The sequence below is a fragment of the Triplophysa rosa genome, linkage group LG3 (assembly GCF_024868665.1).
Source record: "Triplophysa rosa linkage group LG3, Trosa_1v2, whole genome shotgun sequence".
NCBI classification, from domain to species: Eukaryota; Metazoa; Chordata; class Actinopteri; order Cypriniformes; family Nemacheilidae; genus Triplophysa; species Triplophysa rosa.
The window spans coordinates 15,323,979-15,346,490 of NC_079892.1; the positions used below are offsets into that span (position 1 = coordinate 15,323,979).

Here is a 22,512-nt window from a genome sequence, read left to right on the forward strand (position 1 = left end):
AATTCCATTCTGTGCGCAGGCCCTGTCAGACGGAAGTGGACGTCCCGCCCACTTTCTGCTTTTATTATGCCATGTATCCTGTGACATAACTCATTACAAAACGAGTTTGTTTTTTAGATAACAGTTGCATGTTTTTAAAAGAAGGAAATTCAATAATTTCTGCGTTAGTCATTTTTAATTTACGCGAATAACACGCACTATGCATTGCGATCATGTGAAATATTTTTGCTTACATTAAGAAATATATATTACTTTAATTTAATATTTGGTTTGTGACAATGTTATTGAGGAATTTCCACTTTAAACATGCCTGTAGCGGGATATCAGTGGAAATTCAACATCTAAATGCAGTGGTATGAAACTACATTACCCACAGGCGGTGACCGGAAGACTGCAGCTTCAAAGCGGAAGTGGATTAGTTGTTTGTTAGCAACAGTCGCTGTGCACAGTGTGTGGTGCGTTTGAACGGTAAGATTGTGTTTTTTATTTTAGGTTTTATTTTGTAAAGACTGATTATTGTCTTTTGCGTTTCTCTGTGGGTAACGTTATACGGTCTAGTTGCGTTTTTCTTGTAAGTGCGCGAGTGAGTTCACTTTTTAGAAATTCTTGTTGCTATGTAACTGTTATGTTACTATGTAATAATTTAGACTTGAAAATGGAAATGCTGTATAAATGCATATGTCGCCTGTTATAATACACTGTCTGTGGACATTTAGACAACAGGCCAGGGTATGATTGAATTTAAGAACGACGTGTTTTGCGTTAAAGGGATAACGTTACTTTACCCCCCCCCAAAAAAAATCTGTCATCATTTACTCACCTTCGAGTTGTTCCAAATCTGTATACATTTCTTTGTTCTGATGAACACAGAGAAAGATATTTGGAAGAATGCTTATAACAAGACATATTTCGCCCCCCATTGACTACCATAGTAGGAAAAAATACAATGATAATCAAAAGTGCCCCAGAACTGTTTGCTGTCCTACATTCCTCAAAATGCCTTATTTTGTGTTCAACAGAACAATTTTTCCTACTATGGGAGTCAATGGGGGGCAACATCTGTCTGGTTATAAGCATTCTTACAAATATCTTTCTCAGTGTTCATCAGAACAAAGAAATTTAAACAGATTTGGAACATCTAGCAAGTAAATGATGACAGAATTGTCTTCTTTGGGTGAAGTATCCCTTCAAGCGCTATACAAATAAAAGCAGCAAAATAAAGAAATAACATAATAATGTGACTTGACTAATGTAATTCTTTGAATTTACTATCCTGCTGAATCATTTTGCTATGGACTTTGACAACGTTTATTGTACTAGAATCACAGACTGCTCCATGCTGAATGAAATCCAATTTTGATTTGTTGTTATTTTTGGATAAAACATCACACATTTCCGACTCTGCTGTTTCTTTATATCTGAATGGACTAATCACAAGCATGCATGAAGAAATCTTTGCATTTGCTACTGAATGTTTCCAGATTGAATGATGTTTGCCCATGATGAGACGGCTGGTGATATTCCTGTCAAGGACATCACTCTTCTTAACCCCAACGGTGCCATACTATCAGGTCTGGAGAAAATCCAGAGCTCATCACATCAAAAAGCATTTTCTGCAAAATGTCTTTATCAGAATTCGTTTTTATCCAGTGATGAGAACATGATTATCCACACTCTGTTTGTAGAGTCCCTATTGTCTCAGAATGCCAGAGAGAGGCAGAATGTGTCGAAGCTCAGCAGGGAGGAACTGGAAGACAAATATTTACGCATGCAGGAGGAAACCCTCGTACTTAAACAGCACACATGCAAACAAGAAGACAAGATCCGCAGGTGTCTTCATATTTCATGTGTCTATACAAAGCTCCTGTTGACTGTGATCTTAGATCAAAGATCATAGATTACATACTGACTGACTAGTGTTTTTAACAAGCACAAAAAGGTTGATTTATTCTTTAAGTTATAATATCTGTGAAATGAACAAAAAAGAAAATGGGTTAAATTTTAAAATGTGTATTGGTATGTCAGAATGGCCACAAAGTTGATTCGTCTGGTGAAAGACCGTAAGCAGGCCGAGCGGGCATCCTCAGGGGGTCGTGTAGCGAGCGGTCGTGATGTTGAGATGGAGGAGATGATTGAGGAGCTGCAGGAGAAGGTTCAAGAGCTGGAGAAACAGAATGAAGGGCTCAGACGTCGTCTGCTAGCAGCCAAGCAGCACCTGCAGGTCCAAACCTGCAGGCAGAGTCCATACAGCCACATCCAACCACGCATTAATTCCGGCCTGCGTAGACTCCGAGATGACATGCATGTGACATCATCAAGACCACACACTCCAAAAGCAGGTACATTTATTAATAAAAAAATCCAACTCTATTCTGTTGTACTGTACACTAATAATGCTTGGAGATATTGGAGAAACGATAATTAAATCTATATTTACTGTTATTTTTTTGGTTTTGTTGTTTTGTAAGGTTTCAGGCTTGTTGAAGGGGACACAAGTGCAAAGCCAGCTCAGGGTCTGTTACCACGCTATGGCCACAGTCTGCTGGACGAGGCTCGTGCAGAAATTCGTAACCTGTGAGTACAACAAAACAATTTCTGCCAACACCAGTGACCACGTCAATCAAATAAATAACATCATGCATGTATGTTAGGGGTGTAACAGTATGCGTATTCGTACCGAACCGTCACAAGCTGTCACGGGGAAAATTCTAAATGAAGTCATCATTCCTATGCCCTACTCCCTTCGAAGGGCAGAGCCCTTGGAGTTTAGACTCTGGAGTGAACGGGGCATTTGCGTGCCATTATGTAGATGCTTGGAATGCACTTGGCAAAGGGAGCGACGTTATTTCCTCATTATCTTCAGCTGGCATGTTCCCGTGACAGCGAGGCATTGTGTCTGTCAGCAGATGTTTTAATGGCATAACTTAAAGGAGTAGTTTACTTTCAAAATCAATTTTCATGATAATTTACTCACCCCCATGTCATCCAAGATGTTTATGTATTTGTTTCTTTAGTCGAAAAGAAATTAAGATTTTTGATGAAAACATTCCAGGATTTTTCTCCATATAGTGGATTTCAATGGACTCCAAATGGTTGAAAGTCAAAATTACAGTTTCAGTGCAGCTTCAAAGGGCTTTAAACGATACCAGACAATGAATAAGGGTCTTATGTAGCGAAATGATTCATGACTACGTTCATGACTTCACGTAATACGTATTTACGTTGAAAAGAACACGCTTGACATAGGCGGAAGTACCGAGTCAGTGTTTACAAGTTGAACGTGCAAGTTTTCAACGTAATTACGTATTACGTGAAGTCATGAACTCGCATCGCAGAACAGAGCAAGGCGAGCATTTGTATTTATAAAGCATATGCATTTTTATTTTTTTTAGAAAATGACCGATCGTTTCGCTAGATAAGACCCTTATTCATTGTCTGGTATTGTTTAAAGCCCTTTGAAGCTGCACTGAAACTGTAATTTTGACCTTCAACCATTTGGAGTCCATTGAAGTCCACCTATGTGGAGAAAAATCCTGGAATGTTTTCATCAAAAACCTTTATTTCTTTTTGACTAAAGAAAAAAATACATAAACATCTTGGATGACATGGGGGTGAGTAAATTATCATGAAAATTCATTTTGAAAGTGAACTACTCCTTTAAGCATAAAACCTTACTGTTTGCAAATAATAAACAATACATTTTATTTTTAAAAGTTATACTGTATATATGTATATATATATATACATATATATATATGTATTATATACATTTAATATTTTCATATTTTCATGTTTATTTGCAAACAGGTTTTATGCTGAAGTTATGCCATTAAAACAGCAAAATCTAATGACGGCCACAATGTTTCGTTGTCACGGGAACATGCCAGCTGAAGATAATGAGGAAATAACATCTTTCCCTTTGCCAAGTGCATTCCAAACATCTACATAATGGCACGCAAATGCCCTGTTCACTCCAAAGTCTAAACTCCAAGGGCTCTGCCCTTCAAAGGGAGTAGGGCATAGGAATGTTGACTATATTTGGAATGTTACCTGTGACGGTTATACCACATATACCGTTACACCCCTAATGTATGTTATTGTTGTCTGTTTGCACTGATCACAGGGAGAATGTGTTGGAGAGCCAGCGAGCTCAGATGGAGGAGATGGAGAGATCGGCTGAGATGTTACGCGATCAGCTGAGGAGAAAAGAGAGGGAGTATGAGGAGTCACTCCTCCAGACGAGAGAACATCAGGCCAGTGGACAGAGGTGCTGTTTTGTCATTTTTACAAAGAATATAATTTTATGCCGTTTTAATGAATAATAGAATGCTGTTATTGAGTTTGAATGAATGTTATTATAATGAATGAATAAATAAAATCTGAGTTTTTTTAGGTTGACTATAAAGGACAATGTGGAGATGATCAAACTCCAAAAGCTGCTAGCTGAGAAGGGAAACACAGTCGCAGTACTGGAGGGCAGATTTCTACAGCAACAAGAGGTACAAGAAACGGCAGCCATTCGATTTAGAGAACACTTGTATTTTAAAGACACTAAGTATAGACTTACTGTGACATCTACTGTTTACTGAATATCTTAATGATGTTATTGCACTCTAGATTTATATAAATATACAAAAATGTCCCTTTGCTTATGTTAAAATATAAATGTACTATTTAATAGTTGACCATGAAAAGAGAATATAAGGGACATTTTCCATATATATATATATTTTAAATATTTAAACCATTATTCCCAGCAAGAAATGTCAGCTCACTCTTAGTTTATCGACTAAAAAGCATATTTTTTTATTTATTCATAATGCTTGTGGCCTAATTTATGTTGTAATTCTCTCTCGAAAAATGAACCACCTTCCTCTGTGGCTCTTTTAAGCTTGTGACTGTTGTTCTTTTATATTCAAAACCACTCATACACATATTGTGACTTTTGTGGTATTTGTGTATTCAGTTTCCTGCTCTCATGTGGGTGATTCTCACAAAAAAGCCTTAAAAATTCTCATTACCGTTACCATTTAAAACTGTCAATCCAAAGTATGTTTAAAAAAAACAAGCCATGATGCCTAAGCAAGTTTTTATTAATCATCGTTATAGGACATTAATGAAGTATATTTTAATACAAAATATTTCATATACGTAAAAAATACACCTATATCGCTAACTAGCATGAAAAAAGTCGTGTACACAGCGTGACAAGAGAATATTATGTTTTTAACTAAACAAATATAAAGTAATCTGTTAACCTGGTAGCCATTTGACAGGTACTTTTAGGTGTGTTTCTTCACACAAAATTAAACCTAACGTTTAACCTTCAAAAATATTAAGGAGGATGAGAATATCAGTCATGGACAATTCTTTTTTCCACCATTTTGTTCATTTTTATTGCATATGAATATTCTGTCGATTATTATTTTTTGTCATTCGAGAACATCTAGTAGAACACAATTTTACTCAGTTTCAATTACAGCATATATTTCACTTAGACAAATCAGGATGCATTATGGTAATGAGAATTTCAGCAGAAAAAGCTATAAAATACACAAGCTATACAATTTTTTTGTGTTACCGAATTGTTTTATTACAAACATCTTTATAGCCATGATATTTCATGGTTTCGTGAGAATGATATGTGAGAACCCATGATACACAGAGAATGTCCTGACACTTTAGCTCCATCAAATATGAAACTGTGTCAGCAAATGTAATTTTCTATGGTTTTGCGCCCTCTGCTGGTCATGTATGCATATGCTCTGTGTGTGTGTTGTGTAGAGTCTAAAGTCTCTGAAGGCCAGTCATAATGCAGCTCTGCTGAAGGTGGATGAAGTCAGCAAACAGCTGAAGGAGGAGAGATTGAAGACTTTAGAGCTGGAGACACAGATTCAGTCCAGATCTCTGGATCAGAGACACACTCATGAGGTGGATCATACATACATACACAACTGTTCATAATTCTGCAACAATATACAGCAGCAGTTCATCACTGGAATGCTAGAACAGATGGAACCGTGAAAGTCTATGATAAATTGCCATTGAAATACCAAACATTTTTCTATCAACACTTGGGAAAATATTTTCCATCCACAGTTGCAGGACCAAATCCAAGACTTAGAAAAGGAAAGAGACCTGCTCAAGGAAAACTGTGATAAGTTCATGAAAAGGTAGAAAAACACAAACATACAGTAAACTTGTTTGCATATATTGTTTATTTTAAACATATCAGTCATATTTGCTTGAGTAAGCATTAGTATTCATATTTTTCATTCATCTTGGAAAGATGTGTTTTATGTAAGGGATAATGTACAGGCAGCCAGTTGTTTTAGCAGAAATAAGCCCCGACAGTGTGATCGGGGGCTTGTATCACACTGAAGGGGCTTATTTCGTGATAACAGCCGGCTGCTTGTACATTATCCCGCTTATTACACGGCTACTTGCCACATGAGAAAAAAAATAGACATGAAATGTGAATTTGAAACATTTTATTTGCTAATTTTTACCGAATGCCGACATTCCGTGAGGAAAAGCTGTTTACTTTCGGTTTTAAGGTAAGAAACGACGTTCAAATGTCACGAACAGGCAATTTGGTTTAATCATTTGTAAATATAATGTCATATATGTTATTAAAAGACATGTTTATATTTAATTTGTCAAAAAAAAAAACTGTCAAAATCTGTCAGAATCAAGCATTCCAACGAGCTGTGTAATAAAACTTTTTAAGGGATGTAAACATTTAGTTTATGGCAGTTTGGCATCTGAATTTAAAACTGATGTAAGTTTGTTGTTACTCTCATGGCTTTGGTCACATCTCTGGGGTTTTTTTTGTGTTGTATTAGTGCATTTGATGTGAGTCTGGGGCAGAAATGGAAGATGAGGGAACAGCAGCTCAAACTTCAGATTGCTCAGCTGGAGACGGCATTAAAATCCGACCTCCAAGATAAAAACCAGATCCTGGATAAGATCAAGGCAGAGAGAGGTACAGTGCCACACTGTACTCTTGACTGCAGACAAAATCTGTGGTTTTGTTTGACTCTTTGTTATTTTACTTTTACTCAAGATTTGAATGAAAAGCTCACGGAGGAAAACAAAGAGCTTCAGCTGCGTTACCTTGAGCAGAAGCAACAGCTGGATGAAATCAAGGATCGCATGAAGTTTTTTACCAAGGTGAATGCATCACATACAGTTGTGCTCAAAAGTTACACACCCCTTGCAGAATGTGGAAAAAGCTGAAACTTTTGGAAAAATAAGAGGATTTTTGAAAATTAAGGTTTATTTTTAATTTAGTCCTGCCCTGAGCAAGTTATTTCACTAAAGAAATGTTAACATATAGTTCACACTAAAGAATAATAACAGAATTTCTAAAAATAGCCCAGGGCAAAAGTTTGCACGCCCCTGATTCTTAATACTGTATGATGTTACCTGCTCAATCAATGACAGTTTTTATGTTTAGTCATAGTTGTTTAAGGGTTTCTTGTTTGTCATGAGTCATTAGACTGTCCACTGATCTTCAAAACAATCACCCAGGTCCTCCACAATCTTTGCTTTTTCAGCATTTCTGGATATTTGACTCATGTCCAGTAGTAACTGTATGATGTTGAGATTCCTCTTTTTACATTGAGGACAATCAAGAGACTCATACAAAACTATTACAATAGATAGAAACATCCAGTGCTGCCCACAAAGTCAACACCATTCATTTAAAGTCAGGTGGGTGTAAACCTCTGAAAAATGGTTTTGGTGTAAAAAAAATATATTTAATTTCCTGAAAAACATTTATGTATTTTTAAATCTTCTGAAGGACATTAGTAAATGAAAAAATAACAATTTACACCAAAACCATTTTCAGAGGTTTACACCCACCTGACTTTAAATGAATGGTGTTGACTTTGTGGGCAGCACTGGATGTTTCTATCTATTGTAATAGTTGTGTATGAGCCTCTTGATTGTCCTCAATGTAAAAAGAGGAATCTCAACATCATACAGTTACTGCTGTACATGAGTCAAATATCCAGAAATGCTGAAAAAGCAAAGATTGTGGAGGACCTGGGTGATTGTTTTGAAGATCACTGGACAGTCTAATGACTCATGACAAACAAGAAACCCTTAAACAACTATGACTAAACATAAAAACTGTCATTGATTGAGCAGGTATCATCATACAGTATTAAGAATCAGGGGCGTGTAAACTTTTGCCCTGGGCTATTTTTAGAAATTTTGTTATTATTCTTTAGTGTGAACTACATGTTAACATTTCTTTAGTGAAATTACTTGCTCAGGGCAGGACTAAATTAATCTAATCTAATCTAATCTAATCTAATCTAATCTAATCTAAAAATCCTCTTATTTTCCAAAAGTTTCAGCTTTTTCCACATTCTGCAAGGGGTGTGTAAACTTTTAAGCACAACTGTATAGCTGTAGTGAAATGAATTTACCCCAAAATAAACATTAAAAAAAAAAATAATACTGTTCTTTATACAGAATTCTTATTTTTTGAGTAATTTCTTAAAGGGGTCATATGACACGGCTAAAACGAATATAATCGTTTCATTAGATGTAATGCAATTTAAGGTAAAAAAAACCCCGCTGTATTTTCACATACCGTGCATGTTTGTATCTCCTCTTTGCCCTGCCTCTCTGAAATGCGCAGATTTTTTACAAAGCTCATCGCTCTGAAAAGTGAGGTGTGCTACACTGCAAAAAATGACTTTTTTACTTGTTTTTAGTAAAAAAAAATGAAATTTCAGTGAATTTGTGCTTAAAACAAGCAAAAAAACCTGCCAATGGGGTAAGAAAAATAATCTTGAATTGAGTCACTAAGAAAAAGGTAAACCTTAATTCAAGATTATTTTTCTTACCCCATTGGCAGATTTCTTTGCTTGTTTTAAGCACAATTTCATATTTTTTTTACTAAAAACAAGACTTATTTTCTTAGGTCAGTTTGCTCATCAAGAAAATGCTTCTTGATTCAAGAATGTTTAGACATTTTTACTGGAAAATAAGAAAAAAAGACTTAGTAAGAAAGTCATTTTTTGCAGTGGATTGGCCAATTAACCAGTGCGTAGTGATTGGTCAGATACTGCAAGCGTGTGACGGAAATGTAACGCCTCTTACCATATTTGGAACATCAGGTTCCAAAGCAATTGTACTGACAGGTATGCCCACCTTACGTATACATTTGGGCGGTCTTAGTCAACTCATACCACCAACTGACGTAGATTGGGGGTGTGGTTACACGAGGCGTTTCAGGCAGGTGTGGGTGAGCATTCGCTTTTAGATAGAATGCATCTTTTGTTCCCACACTTTCATTTTTGCAATTTTACGTGTCTAATACATACATGGGCAACTTATAACAGACCAAAGACACAGTAAAACACGTATTCGTGCCATATGACCCCTTTAATAACATAATTAAAAACTTTTTAATGTGTAGACGTCGCCACAGTGGACAGCTACAGTGTCTATTTAGTTTTAAAAAATCTTGTTTTTGATCTAAGAACATATATTTAATGCATAAAAGGGTTAACATAAAAAAGAATAAAAAAGGACATTTTGATTCATTTTTGGGGCCTAAAAGTTTTTTTTTTTCTACAGGAAAGTGAAATAGATGCCGCAGAACTCAGCGAAGCCCTGATGCTCATTAAGGTAAATACTAATAATGAGAAACTACCAGAAATAAAGAAGATGCATCACCTGTATCTGCTTTTTGTGTTCTATGACTGGATAGGTTCGTAGGAGTCAGAAGAGTGGAGATCTGGGTTTCCTGGAGAGGGTGGAGGAGGACGTGAAGGTGGATGAGGGGCATTCTCTAAAGCATCTACAGGCCACTCATGCTGAGACCGTTCAAGAGCTGGAGAAGACTAGGAACATGCTTATCATCCAGCACAAGATCAATAAAGACTATCAGGTTAGTCCTCTGATAGTCTTAATGACCTTTGATGATCATCTGAGTTCCACTGTCTGGATGAACCTGTCCAGCGCATACTTCCTTGATCCAAAATCTAGGCTGAAATGAAAGAAAAATGTTTTAGGTGGTATAACTATTTCTTTAAATTTTTAAAATCTCTGTGTTTGTAGGCTGAGGTTGACGTGGCTACTCTGAAAATGGATGATCTAAGGATTGAATACGAGTTGAAAATCGAGAAACTGGCTCAGCTTCTGGACATGAGAGCTGCTAAGATCAAGAAACTTGAAGGTATATCTGCATCCATGTAATCTTTATGAAAGCGTACAGGAGACATCAGATATTTATATTAACAAAAACGATTTGTCATATGTCCATGCAGCCCAGCTGAAAGACATTGCATATGGAACCAAGACCCACGTTTTTAAACCCGATCTAACTGATGAGGATGTTACGGATGAGTTTGAGGAAAGTCTTCGTCTGGCTCGAGGAGAAAACCTTCTGGAAATTCACCTGGGAAGAGCCGAGTTCTCATCTGAAGCTGTAGAGCGTTTGAAGTACAAAGATCCCTCCACGTTTTGCACATACGCCTTCTATGACTTTGAGCTGCAGTCCACAGCTGTGGTCCGAGGTGCCCGTCCAGCATATGACTTCACATCTCAGTACATCGTGAGAGTGGACGAGCTCTTCTTGAATTACCTCCACAGCAGCTCTGTAACCATCGAGGTTCAGCATGCTGAGGGCTTAAGATTTCGTACAGTGGCCGCTGGACAGCTCAGGTTAAATCAGCTGCTGGAGCGAGATGGGAAGGTGTTTGGCACCGTCCAGTTAGTTGGTGGGTCTTATTGATATAATAGACATTTATTCATAGCGTTTGGTTCATTTGAGGTTTTTAATAGCCAATCTGAGAAGAGTTCAGGCTTGTATTTAAAACCGATGTGCAAATCGATTTGATTTAATATTATTTAGGTAACTAGTTCATTTTTGCAGTGACGGCAGACAACAGTGTCATTTTTTATGTCAATTAGTCCCACGTAAGTGACATTCTTTACTTGTAAAGGTAATCAGTTTTTTTAATTGTGTACTTGTATTTTATCAAGTAATCGTGAAAGGCTTAAAGGGATAGTTCAAACTTCACCCAAAAATGAAAGTTCTGTCATGAATTACTCAACCTCAAGTTGTTCCAAACCTGTATACATTTCTTTGTTTGGTTGAACACAGAGAAAGATATTTGGAAGAATGTAAGCAACTGAGATTTCTGGGGCACCATTGACTACCATAGTAGAAAGAATTATTCTATAATTTTTTTGTTCTGTTGAACACTGAAGAAAATATTTGGAAGAATTCTGGAAAACACACCTTTGACAACCATTTTAATTGGAGTTGCTAACATTCTTCCAAATATTTGTCTTTGTGTTCAACAGAACAAAGACATTTATAGAGGTTTGGAACAACTTGAGGTTGAAAAATTCATGACAGAACTTTCATTTTTGGGTGAATTATCCCTTTAATAGATGTAGGCCTTTAAAACAATTTTGTTGAAATTTGCCTATTTATTTAAAATTTGAGAACAAAAAATATGTAGTAATTGAAGATGCTTTGGGTATAAAAATTGATGAAAGCAAACATTTAACACCAAGCGGGCATATTATTGGTTTAACCGATGCCAGAGCAGCTAAAAGGTGAAATAATGGCAGATTTATCACACTACACAATATTGTTTATTACTGTTCTTTTCACCTCTTTCTTAGTCTTTAGAGATATCAGTTTGCAAAGACGTACTTAATGTGCTATCACACAATCTCTTCACCAGAAGCTAGATTCTTAGAATCTGAAATGCTACGATACCAATAAAGTCTGTTTTTCTATGTTTGTAGGTTTTACAGATGAGATCCAGGTGTTTGGTACTCTAGAGTTCTGGCTCAAACTGAGGGTTCCTATGGAACAAGCCATTCGCCTTTATAAGGAGAGAGTCAAAGCACTTGGTTACCTCAACACAAGCACCAGAGACAGTCAGGTATTATATACAAACCCGTCTGGAGCTGGTAAACATGTCAGTTTTGTAAGAACCTTGTAGTTTGCACCATCATTGACCACAGCTTTTTCTTCAGGTTTTGTCGGATCATGTTCCCCGTTCTTCATCATTGAATGAGGGTGATCTAAATGAACTAAACATCACCATACACTCCTGCAGTAATCTGAAATCCAGAGGTCCTCACACCCAACCCAGCCCCTACGTCATCTACAAACTCTACCACTTGCCCGATCATGATACGCCAATCATTTCCACAACCAATGAGCCACATTTTGAAGATTACATGGTCTTTCCATTGGCCATGAACTCTGACCTTGATGCGTTCCTGAGGTCAGAGGCTCTGCTGTTGTACGTCTTTGATGATTTGGATGTCGAGGATGAGATGTATCTGGGGAAGGCCAGAGTACCTCTCATCTCACTGGCCCATGATAAAACCATCACGGGTGAGAAGAAACACAGAAGTCATAAACGCCAGTCATTTCTTATTATTAAGAGATGTAGTGTATACCAATTACTTACCACAATCATCAGTATACAAGTTTTTGTCCATTAAAATGCTTTCTAGAACGTCTCTCTAATAATAACGTTCATACAGTTTTCATACAACAAAGTTAGTTGTAATTTCATAATCTGTTTCCTGATTATATTTTTAAGGTATGTTTGAGCTCACAGATCCCGCGGGACTTCCCAGCGGCCAAATCAATGTGACGCTAAAATGGAAGTTTACACGCCTCCCTCCAGCATCCTCAGCCGTCACAACACAACAGACCAAAATGACCAGCAGAGAGACACCACAGAGACAGACATTACAGACAGAAACAACACCGAGCGAGACGCTGATGCCTAAAGACCTTCCTGTATTACCTCAGCCTGTCACTTCAGAGGTGATGTCCATAATCACTGCCTGCAAAATTACTATACAGTATTTAAGAAGTGTGCTGTACAGTTAAAGGGATAGTTCACCCGAAAATGAAATACTCACTCTCTAGTTGTTCCAAACCTGTATAATAAAGCAATAAGCCCCAAGAAGCAGTGGGTTACAGTGCATTTTATAACAGCTAAGGGCGTTGTGGCACGACGCGAAGCGGAGTGCCTAAAACCCTGTAGCTGTTATAAAATGCACTGTAACCCACTGCTTCTTGGGGCTTATTGCTTTTATAAAATGGTTATTCCATATGCTTAGCAAGGTTTCATAAAATAAAGTAAATAAAATGATATTTAGGCTATGTGGTGTGTTATATATTGAGGTATTTTATAACGGCTTAGAACTCCGCTCAGCCAATCAGAATCAAGGACCAGAACTGACCGTTTTATAAATGTCTTTGTTTGGCTGAACACAGAGAAACATTTGGACAAATGCTTGTAACCAAACTGTTCTATGGTAGTCAATTGGGTCCAAGAACTGTTTGGTTATAAGCATTCTTTCAAATATCTTTCTGTGTTCATCAGAACAAAGACATTTATACAGATTTGGAACAATTTGAGAGTGAGTAAATGATGACAGAATTTAATTTTTTTGGGTGATCCAATCACAGGCATTTTTACACACAGTACTGCAGTAGAGTGACTATATTCGTATCATACAGTGGGATAGCCCACGTGTCTTATTCATTTTCTTGAACAATTGATTAACAAAAACATGTTTTCTCTAAAATGTTATGTTTTGCTGCTGATACACAATAGCAAAGTGAACAGGCGGTTCACATCGTAGCTCTTAAAGGCGATTTATGGTTCTACGCCATAGCCTATGCAGAGCTGCATACCCTACTACACTGTAGCCTGACGTGCACCTCTCCAAAAATGTAACAACGCGTCAACTCGATGCGGACCGCAAGCACTGTGATTGGTCTACTTGAACCCCTCCCTCAGGTCAAAAAATAGTAGTACTATACTAATAGTAGTACGCGTTTTACTCATATGCATTTCCGAATGAATTATGATTTGTTCTATATTTAACAATTCAAGCTGCAACAAAACGCACCGTCTATTTTCAGCTATCACTGCTAAATGCTTATCCGAGGGCCTACGCCATAATATAATACAAGCCGCGTCTTTGTCGCTTGCCTTTATACTGCCAGCAACATGCCCATGGACACTGCCTACTAGCGATCGGCATGTGTAATTGCATGTTTGGGAGAACAACAACACACAAGTATAAAAACCCAAGGGTTGTCTATGCCGTAGAGACTATGGCGTAGGTCTGACGCAGAACCATAAATCGTCCTTAACTGTGTATTTATTCATACTTATTGATTCTGTGTTGACAAATCAGCAACCAAACTTTGGTTTGTTTGTTTGTAATATTGTAGACTCCAGTGCCCAAACCCAGACAGAGGACTCTAACAAAATCAACCACTAAAAGAGTTTCTTTTATGGACGTCTCAGAGCTTGAAAAACAGGTAAATTACGTCTGCTCTGGTTTTCTTACTGGTGTTTGCCATTAAACAAAACGGTACTATGTCTAGTGCTTGTGCTTGGGGTTAAGAGTTTAACTTTCAGTATAACTTTCATTGTTAATTAAAAGTAGTTGTGAAGGTGACGAGGGAGGATTTTTATTTATTTATTTGTGTGTGTGTGTGTGCGTGCATGCGTGCGTGCGCGTGTGTGTATGTGTATGTATTAATCATTTATAAAAAAAGAGTGTGAACCTTTATGCATTTATTACATTTGTATGATTGGATTGATGATTTTATACTTCTCGATGTTTTATATTTAGATAAAAATAGTGATTACGAAAATAATGCAGTGTATACTGTAGTTCTACATCACCTCTGTGAATTGAAAGTCTGTTGATTCATACTTTGTGTGTTTTTGTAATAATAACCCCTAGATGGAGCAGACAGCAGCAGCTAATGATGATGATGAAGAGACGGGGTCACCTGTAACCCCTGCACCAAAGGTACATTCAACACACTCTTTTCTTCCTTGTTGGAAAGCATAACATTTTCACACCGTCACGTTCCATTTCTCAGATGGTCAGCGTGGTGGAGACCGTGCAGCCCACTGCAGTCAGTGAAGATGAAGATGAGGGGTCTCGCTTCTCTGAGGGTCAGCTGTTCACTGCCAGCTCTCAGTCAGATGAGTCTGAGATTTCTGAGGACCTGCAGGAGCCATTAACAGGTGCGATGACACTTTATAGTGACCATGCACCAAACAAAAATGTATGCACTATTTTCAGTAACTTGCAGACCAAAATGTAAGTCATTATTTAAAGATGACACTAGTGTTGCCAAAAACAAAAGTGCTTGTAGTATGGAAAGTGTGTGTTTATTTGTGTTATTGCAGACAGGAAGGCCCATGTGCTGCTTTGGCCCCAGCAGAACTTGTACTCTGTGGAGCCTCATATGAATGTATTGGTAAACTATTGCTTAGTGCTGTGTGATGGTATTCAGTTTTGTTATTGTTTTTCAGGCCTGACTGATGGAGAATCATTAATATTGCATTCACTGTTGCCAATAACCAGATGTGTTTCTCACTGACAGCCAACAACATAAATGTTAATGTGTGTTGACCTTGGCCAAGAGGCTGTCTTTAAAGTGTTAATATCTAACACCTCTCTCGGACCTGCTCATGTGTGCTCGATACAGCAGGAATGTAAACAAAACCACTTCCACGGGATACAAGAAGAACGATCCATCCAACAATGTTTTGGTGCTTAACATAACTGGCAAATAAATGTTTTCAAAGAATAGAATAGGAATAGAATAGAAAAGAATAGGAAGCATAATAAAGAAAAAGTTTGTTGTTCTCTGCAGGTCCAGATGAGGACAGTGATGAGTGCATTGTTCCTGCTCAGAGCAGACAGAGTAAAACACAGGTGGGTAGAGTTGAACAAATGAAGTGTGTGGTTGTTTTGTGCTTTTAAAATATCCAGTTCTTATAGTTGTTTATGTGTGTTTGGCTCAAGGACATAGTGAGCAACTCACTAGCCTGTCCGGTTTCAATCAGGCTCACCTTCATTACGGTTTCAATCAGGCTTACCTTCATTACGGTTTCAATCAGGCTTACCTTCATTACATTACATTACATTTATTCATTTGGCAGATGCTTTTATCCAAAGCGACTTACAACTAGGAGAGCATATAAACATTTTGTCAACACGCTAAACAGTACCGTTAGTTTACAAGGCCATGCCACTAGGATGATTAAAGCTAGAGTAAGCAAAGGAGAGAATGAATGACAAGTAGGGTTGCAAAGGGGCAGAAAATTCCCGGTAAATTTCCAGAAACTCTCCATGGGAACTTCATCTGGGTAATTTTGGAAGTATTCCAAGTTTGAAATTGACCAGGAATTTATGGGAATTATTTAGAAATTTTAGAAATGTATTTAAACTATCATATGAAAACATAAATATAAACATTTTGTTTGGTTATAATCTGACATGCATGCAAAATAATACAGATTATGATTATTTTTTACATTTTTGACTAATTTAAATATAAGTAGAACTTTAATTCTGAAAAACTTAAAATATTTTGTTGTGGTAAACATACGAAAACTGCAATATTTTGTTGTGATAAACATATTTTAGTGGTAATTAATATTTTACAATTCTTGCAAATGAATAGACATAGGCTATATGAATAAATACTCCTCAATCAGCATGCTTGCTAAAACAAACTATAACCTAATATATACAATACTGGTCACCTTCACATCTTACCAGCCTAGAATTAGCAACATAGGTTACATTGAGAGTTTATATCTGCATTTCGAAATGCATTGTGGTCATTTCAGTCCAGTGTCTGTTGAATTTCAACACAATCAAACCTCAGGAGTGAAATAAAGTCATCAAACAGCAATGTGAAAGACTGACAGCATGACAAGACACGTGAAAACTGTGATAAAAAAAATCAAGGTTATCACAAAAAATAATTTTGAACTTTTCCTAAGTACATTTACAAATATTGCTTAAAAGTGAATATGAACTTGTTTTCTTTGCAGTATTAGAGGTCTGAAAAAATACAGAGCATGTTTTCTATTATTTTCACCTGTTTCTCCAGTTTTCATTTTCTGCAAATAATTGCCATTATTTGGAAAATACCATTTGAAATTTTGTAAAAATATTGTTAATAGTTGACAGAATGAAACAACAGTAATTAATTTACCTATAAACACATGCCTATAAATAGTAAATTTTAAATCGCAATATATATATATATATATATATATAATATGAAGAGTTTGGCTTTCATTTCATTTCGTTTTTAAAAATGTTCGAAAATCGTGTTTTTTATTATGTTATCATGTTTTTATTGTGTTTTGTCATGTAGTTAGCTGTATTTTTGGGTTTATTATGGCTTAAATCAAAACAAACCAACTGCAGTTTGATTGATATTAATTGGAATGCACAATAAAAACATGATTTAAATGTTTTTTTAAACAGAGTTATCTCATTTTGGAACCAAACTCTTCATATATATATATGTATATATATTCTTTTATTTCATTTATGTATTTATTCATTTTTACACTTTACAGTGTTTATATTCATTTATATTTAAACATAATTATAACTTAAAAACTAATATTTTAGTGTTTGCACTTCAGTTGGTAAATACACATTTCTACTTCAGTTATTAAACAGCATATGGGTTAGATATTATTAGGAGTATAGGTACATTTCTTTAACACAGTATTGTGAACTTAAAACATTGAGAGTGATTGAAGTTTCTGAAGATTCAGACATAGTATGTCCATGTCAGTTGGTCTAAGATTGTGTGTCAGTTGTGATGAGGTCATGTGATGCTTTGCTTCACCAGCCGGCCGAGTGCATTCGTGTGGAGATTGTGTCTCTCAGTTTAAAACCGGGATCCAGAGTAGTAGAAGACAGTGGCATCGTCCGGCTGTTTGTGGAGTACTGTTTCCTGGGCTTGCCATCAGTCGAGACCCCGCTGTCACTTAAGAAACCTTTGTCTGGAGACAGTGTCTCCTACAACTTCAGCAATGGTAAGGAACAGTGTTCAAATAACAAACACGTGCTTTTCCTGTCATAAACCAGATTTTTTTTTCCTAGAATTCTTAAGCAAAAATGAACTCTCTTAAGAAATATTATACAAACGCTTAAATTCACAGCTGACTTTGGATGTTGCCCCCCCACCTACTTTTACATTTCATTCATTACATGAGTAACTTAAAGTGATAGTTCCCCCCAAAATAAAAATGCAGTCATCATTTACTCACCCACTTGTCATTTTAAACCTGTGACGTTCTTTCTTCCGCAGAACACAAAAGAAGATATTTTGAAAACTGTTGTTAACTGGTCCCATTCACTTGCATTGGTTTAGTATCCATACAATAGAAGTGAATGGGGTTCAGTGCTGTTCGGTTACCAACTTTCTTCAAAATATCTTCTTTTGTGTTCTGCAGAAGCAAGAAAGTTCTTATAGTGAAGTATTCCAAGATATATTAGTTAATATATTAATACATTAATTATAATTTTTAAAGCCCAAAACAAACCAATAAACTCCATAATTGCAGTTATTTACTATAGACAATTAATTGTCGGCCATTTCATAACCGTGACATCACTGTGTAGTTTAATAATACATACACGTTATCCAAGGTCAGCCGTATTGTCTGTCCAACGTTTTGAAACTTTTGAAAACTTGTCTTAAGAATTATACAAATTATTCTCAATCCTTATCAAATTTAGGTCAGATGATGTTTAGGCTACTATAATGCTTAAAACGTTATTTCAAATGAGCTATTAACATGCTCATAAATTTGACAAGTTCTCAATGCAGCTTCATCTTTGGCAGTTATTTTGGTTATACTGCAAGCCCTGTAATGCTTCTTAAAATGATTTGATCAAATAATCTACTTATGTAGTAATTGTAAATAGTAAATGTGAAATTACATGTAGATTGTTTGTTTTGACAGCGATCCATGTGGATATGAAAAATAACCAATCCAGACGTCAGACTCTGAGGGCGGTGCTGGAGGGTCGTAACAGACAGCTCGAGCAGTGAGACTCTAGGCTTGTTCGACTTAATGCGGCGCCGCAAGATCCGACAGGCGGATGACATCAAAGTACCGCGAGAGCGATTCGAAAGCAAACTTTTTATCGTTTTTTGAATCGCTCTCGCGGTACTTTGATGTCATCCGCCTGTCGGATCTTCGGCGCCGCATCAAGTCGAACAAGCCTTCTTTCTCTTCTGTAGTCTGTTCTCAAACTTTTGTAGTGTCGTTTTATAGCTGGATTAATTGACCGGCTCTCTGATTGGCTGTTGCAGCATTAAGTTCACAGTAGTGAGTGACCCTCCAGAGGAGGCGGAGCAAGAGGAAGAGTGCGAGGATGTGGGTGTGGCTTACCTGCGTATTCTTGATATCCTGGATAAACAAAGAGACATGAAGGACATCAGTCTGAACAGTAAGTTTTATTAGTGTTGAAGCGTTTTCTGCCTGTGACTTGCAGAAGAACGTTGAGCCAAAGATATTAATATTAACAAGATGCGCCACTGCCGTTACAATGAATGGCGAGGAATGCAACGCGCATTATGGCCGCTCTTGCGAAGGATGTCCCGCCTTCCAGTAAAACGAGCCAATCGTCAATCAGTAAAGACTGGCGATTCTCTGGGGCGGGGCTCTCGTGAGGCGCTTGCCAGCCTGTGCGCAGGCCAGTAGATGAGGCGACCTTGAAAAAGGTGATTTTTAGTGCAATTTAAGCTTATTTCTTCTACTCATGTGCTCAACTAAGTTTAGTTTTATATGCATTTTTTGTTTTGTTTTATATGCATCTTGGCGTTTTTATCCAGCGTTTTTTTTTGTATGCAATATCCCAAAATGCCCATAAACAATATTAAACATTAAACAGGTGAAACACTGTGTTATTCAGGGTTAAAAATCACTTTAGCCCAGTAGTTAAAAAGGCTTATTAAAACATGTTTTAATAGCTTTGGATTGTACAAAATACATCTTAAAAACTTGGGGCAGTGAAAGAAGATTTTAATCTGTAACTGACTAACAAATCCTCAGCAAGTCTAAAAATTATATAACTGTTAGCTCAAATTATAGGCTTTTGTAAACCAAGACTGCAGTGATCTTTCATGTTCTAGTAAAAAATATGAATTAAATATTAAAAGTAAATTAAATAATAAGTAATTGTAGCCCCTTATCCCCTTACTGGTTAGTACACATTAGAGTTCTTGATAAAGGCCTAGGTTCTTTTTCCTTTATGATCCTTCTTGTCTTTATTCTAGTGCGAATCAGCTACCCTGAAATTACAAAGGTATCCTCTTATTATACACCAGAAACCATTCTCTGTTTACTTTCACCCCGACAATAACACACACGTACAAGTAAATATGTAAATAACAAAAGAAACTGTATTCACAAAGGAAACCAGTTAAAATATAAAAAGAAATAAAACAAAACCAAATCACCTCTATGGATGTTTCCCAATATGTAATACAGAATAAACCTGTCTACTATTAACGTCTCAGTACAATCAGTTTGCGACTAATCACGAGTGACCTAACGTCCTTAAACCTGAAAACACAGTTAAACCGTACTAACTCTCTGAACATTTCACAATAGATTTGAAATCAAAAGAAAACCCAAATTAGGCCTGCGCATATCACACTTTTACATTCGTAATCAGCCCAACGAAGCATTCACACAACCCCCCGTTGCAGGCCTGATCCGATGCTAGCGTACGTGGGGCCAGAAAACAGAAAATGGCCTCTTCACTCATACGAGCAAACAAAAATTGACTGTTACCTCTGCCTCGACGCTAGTGTGCGTTGCAATAACTTCTTTGCATCTCGTTGACGAAGTCTCGGGTTTCGAAGCTCCAACCGCAAGAGATCTCACTGTTCCACAAACATGAAACGAAATCCAAATTTCCAAATAATCTCGCGATTCCTGGATGAATGTCCTGTTCAGATGAAACAACCGTCCTTTTCTTCCCCCTCTGTATGCTGGTACTCCAATAAATCAAAATGGAGAACGTCCCACGAGTAGCTCTGGCCGAACTAATTAAATGAACGGTTCCCGACTTTCTATACTTCGACTGTCTTCACTGACACGCAATACACTTTATTATATAGAAATGCTGATCGTACTTCTAACTATCTTATCCCTGCTTTATTCCAAACTTCTCGTTTTTACTCGAGAACTCCACAGACGTCTCTCCCATCCGCAATCTCTTCTCCTTCCTTTTTTCGACTCTCTCTCAAAACCAAACCTGATTGGCCCAGTCTCTGTCCCTCTCTGATTTTGGCCAATACCCTTCAGAGTAGCAACCCACTTGATGTCAGCCACATTTTCACCACACTTTATACATGAAAAAATCTCTTAAAGGTACATTATACATAAAACACAATTCACAATATATTATTGTAAAACAAACATTTCTTCATTTTGTTAATATCCACTTCACTTTCCACAACAGTTTCGATTACCATCATATACCTCAGGGTTACATTCTCCCCCTTCAAATGGTCTTCATGCCCTCATGAACCCAACCTTTTAAACATAAACTCACTTATGTTCAGTATGGACAGATACACAGTTACAGCCTGTGGAAACGGAATTAATGTTACTCGTCTCGTAACTTATCCGAATAACCAACCCGCGATGCACCACGGTAATAGGCTGATATGAAGGTACCCCCGGCTTGTCGTAACTAAGACGAATGACAGGCTTTATTCTATGTCTGAGTTTATATGTTTGCGGGCTCTCATCAGCATTATCAGAATCGCATGAATTGGGATGGTCTCCCCCTTCTAACTCTGACTCCACTTCTCCTGACAGTAAAGGCTCAGCAAACTTCAAGCATTACAGATTCTTCACCCACATCACTCTGTTCACTGACAGACGAGCTATCTTCTGCCAACACTACCTGCTGAATTTCACCAATTTCAGAAAGAATTCTTCTGAAAGAATCCACCATCTCTTGACAACTTGCAGGCTCATCATAATGCATATCATCTTCTGAATTACAGGAGCTGCCTGAAAGACTTACAGCTACATAAGGCAAACGAGTATTCTCCGCTACTCGGGTAGATTTTCCCCTTGCTCGTTGGGCCCTTGTCACATGTTTGCGAGAAGTCATTTCTCTCTCATCAGAGTCGCAAAACTGAACAAACTCACCCACTGGAAGAAGGTGATCTCTGTGCAACGTTCTCTCCCGCCCATGGCCACTCTCTGGACTTACACGATATACAGGCAAATTTGGCAATTGTTCCTCCACAAGATAAGGAACAGAACTCCATCGATCCTGAAGTTTGTGCTTCCCTTTCAGCCCCAATTTTCTGACCAACACTCGATCCCCTTGAGCTAATACCTGATGCCTGACTCTAATATCATAGTGAGCTTTGTTCTTCTGGTGGTTTCTCAAAGCCGCAGCAGATGCAAGTTCGTAAGCCTCCTGCAAATCAGCCTTCAGCTTCTGAACATACTGTGTATGTGTAGTACTTCCCTTTCCACCTGGGGAAAGTCCAAAGCAAACATCAATGGGCAACCGAGCCTCTCGCCCAAACAACAAGAAGTAAGGGGAGTAACCTGTTGCCTCGTTGTAAGTACAATTATACGCATGCACCAATGAGCTAACATACTGACTCCA

The 22,512-nt window shown here is 37.3% G+C and overlaps 1 protein-coding gene across 1 annotated transcript in view; it reads left to right on the top strand.

Annotated features, from left to right (window-relative positions):
- Positions 1 to 281: 281 nt before the first annotated feature.
- The window catches only part of rpgrip1l (RPGRIP1 like), a 29,418-nt gene continuing 7,187 nt past the window's right edge, over positions 282 to 22,512 (top strand). Inside the window, exons 1-25 of the mRNA XM_057330026.1 lie at positions 282 to 468; positions 1,482 to 1,571; positions 1,686 to 1,830; positions 2,026 to 2,339; positions 2,469 to 2,574; positions 4,124 to 4,267; positions 4,394 to 4,499; positions 5,785 to 5,931; positions 6,100 to 6,173; positions 6,846 to 6,985; positions 7,067 to 7,173; positions 9,601 to 9,651; positions 9,734 to 9,913; positions 10,084 to 10,201; positions 10,293 to 10,745; positions 11,788 to 11,927; positions 12,022 to 12,388; positions 12,600 to 12,829; positions 14,255 to 14,344; positions 14,776 to 14,844; positions 14,918 to 15,065; positions 15,701 to 15,762; positions 17,708 to 17,894; positions 18,828 to 18,912; positions 19,181 to 19,317. Coding sequence (XP_057186009.1) covers positions 1,487 to 1,571; positions 1,686 to 1,830; positions 2,026 to 2,339; positions 2,469 to 2,574; positions 4,124 to 4,267; positions 4,394 to 4,499; positions 5,785 to 5,931; positions 6,100 to 6,173; positions 6,846 to 6,985; positions 7,067 to 7,173; positions 9,601 to 9,651; positions 9,734 to 9,913; positions 10,084 to 10,201; positions 10,293 to 10,745; positions 11,788 to 11,927; positions 12,022 to 12,388; positions 12,600 to 12,829; positions 14,255 to 14,344; positions 14,776 to 14,844; positions 14,918 to 15,065; positions 15,701 to 15,762; positions 17,708 to 17,894; positions 18,828 to 18,912; positions 19,181 to 19,317 — 3,685 coding nt within the window. The 5' untranslated portion in view covers positions 282 to 468; positions 1,482 to 1,486. The remainder of the gene's footprint in view (positions 469 to 1,481; positions 1,572 to 1,685; positions 1,831 to 2,025; positions 2,340 to 2,468; positions 2,575 to 4,123; positions 4,268 to 4,393; positions 4,500 to 5,784; positions 5,932 to 6,099; positions 6,174 to 6,845; positions 6,986 to 7,066; positions 7,174 to 9,600; positions 9,652 to 9,733; positions 9,914 to 10,083; positions 10,202 to 10,292; positions 10,746 to 11,787; positions 11,928 to 12,021; positions 12,389 to 12,599; positions 12,830 to 14,254; positions 14,345 to 14,775; positions 14,845 to 14,917; positions 15,066 to 15,700; positions 15,763 to 17,707; positions 17,895 to 18,827; positions 18,913 to 19,180; positions 19,318 to 22,512) is intronic.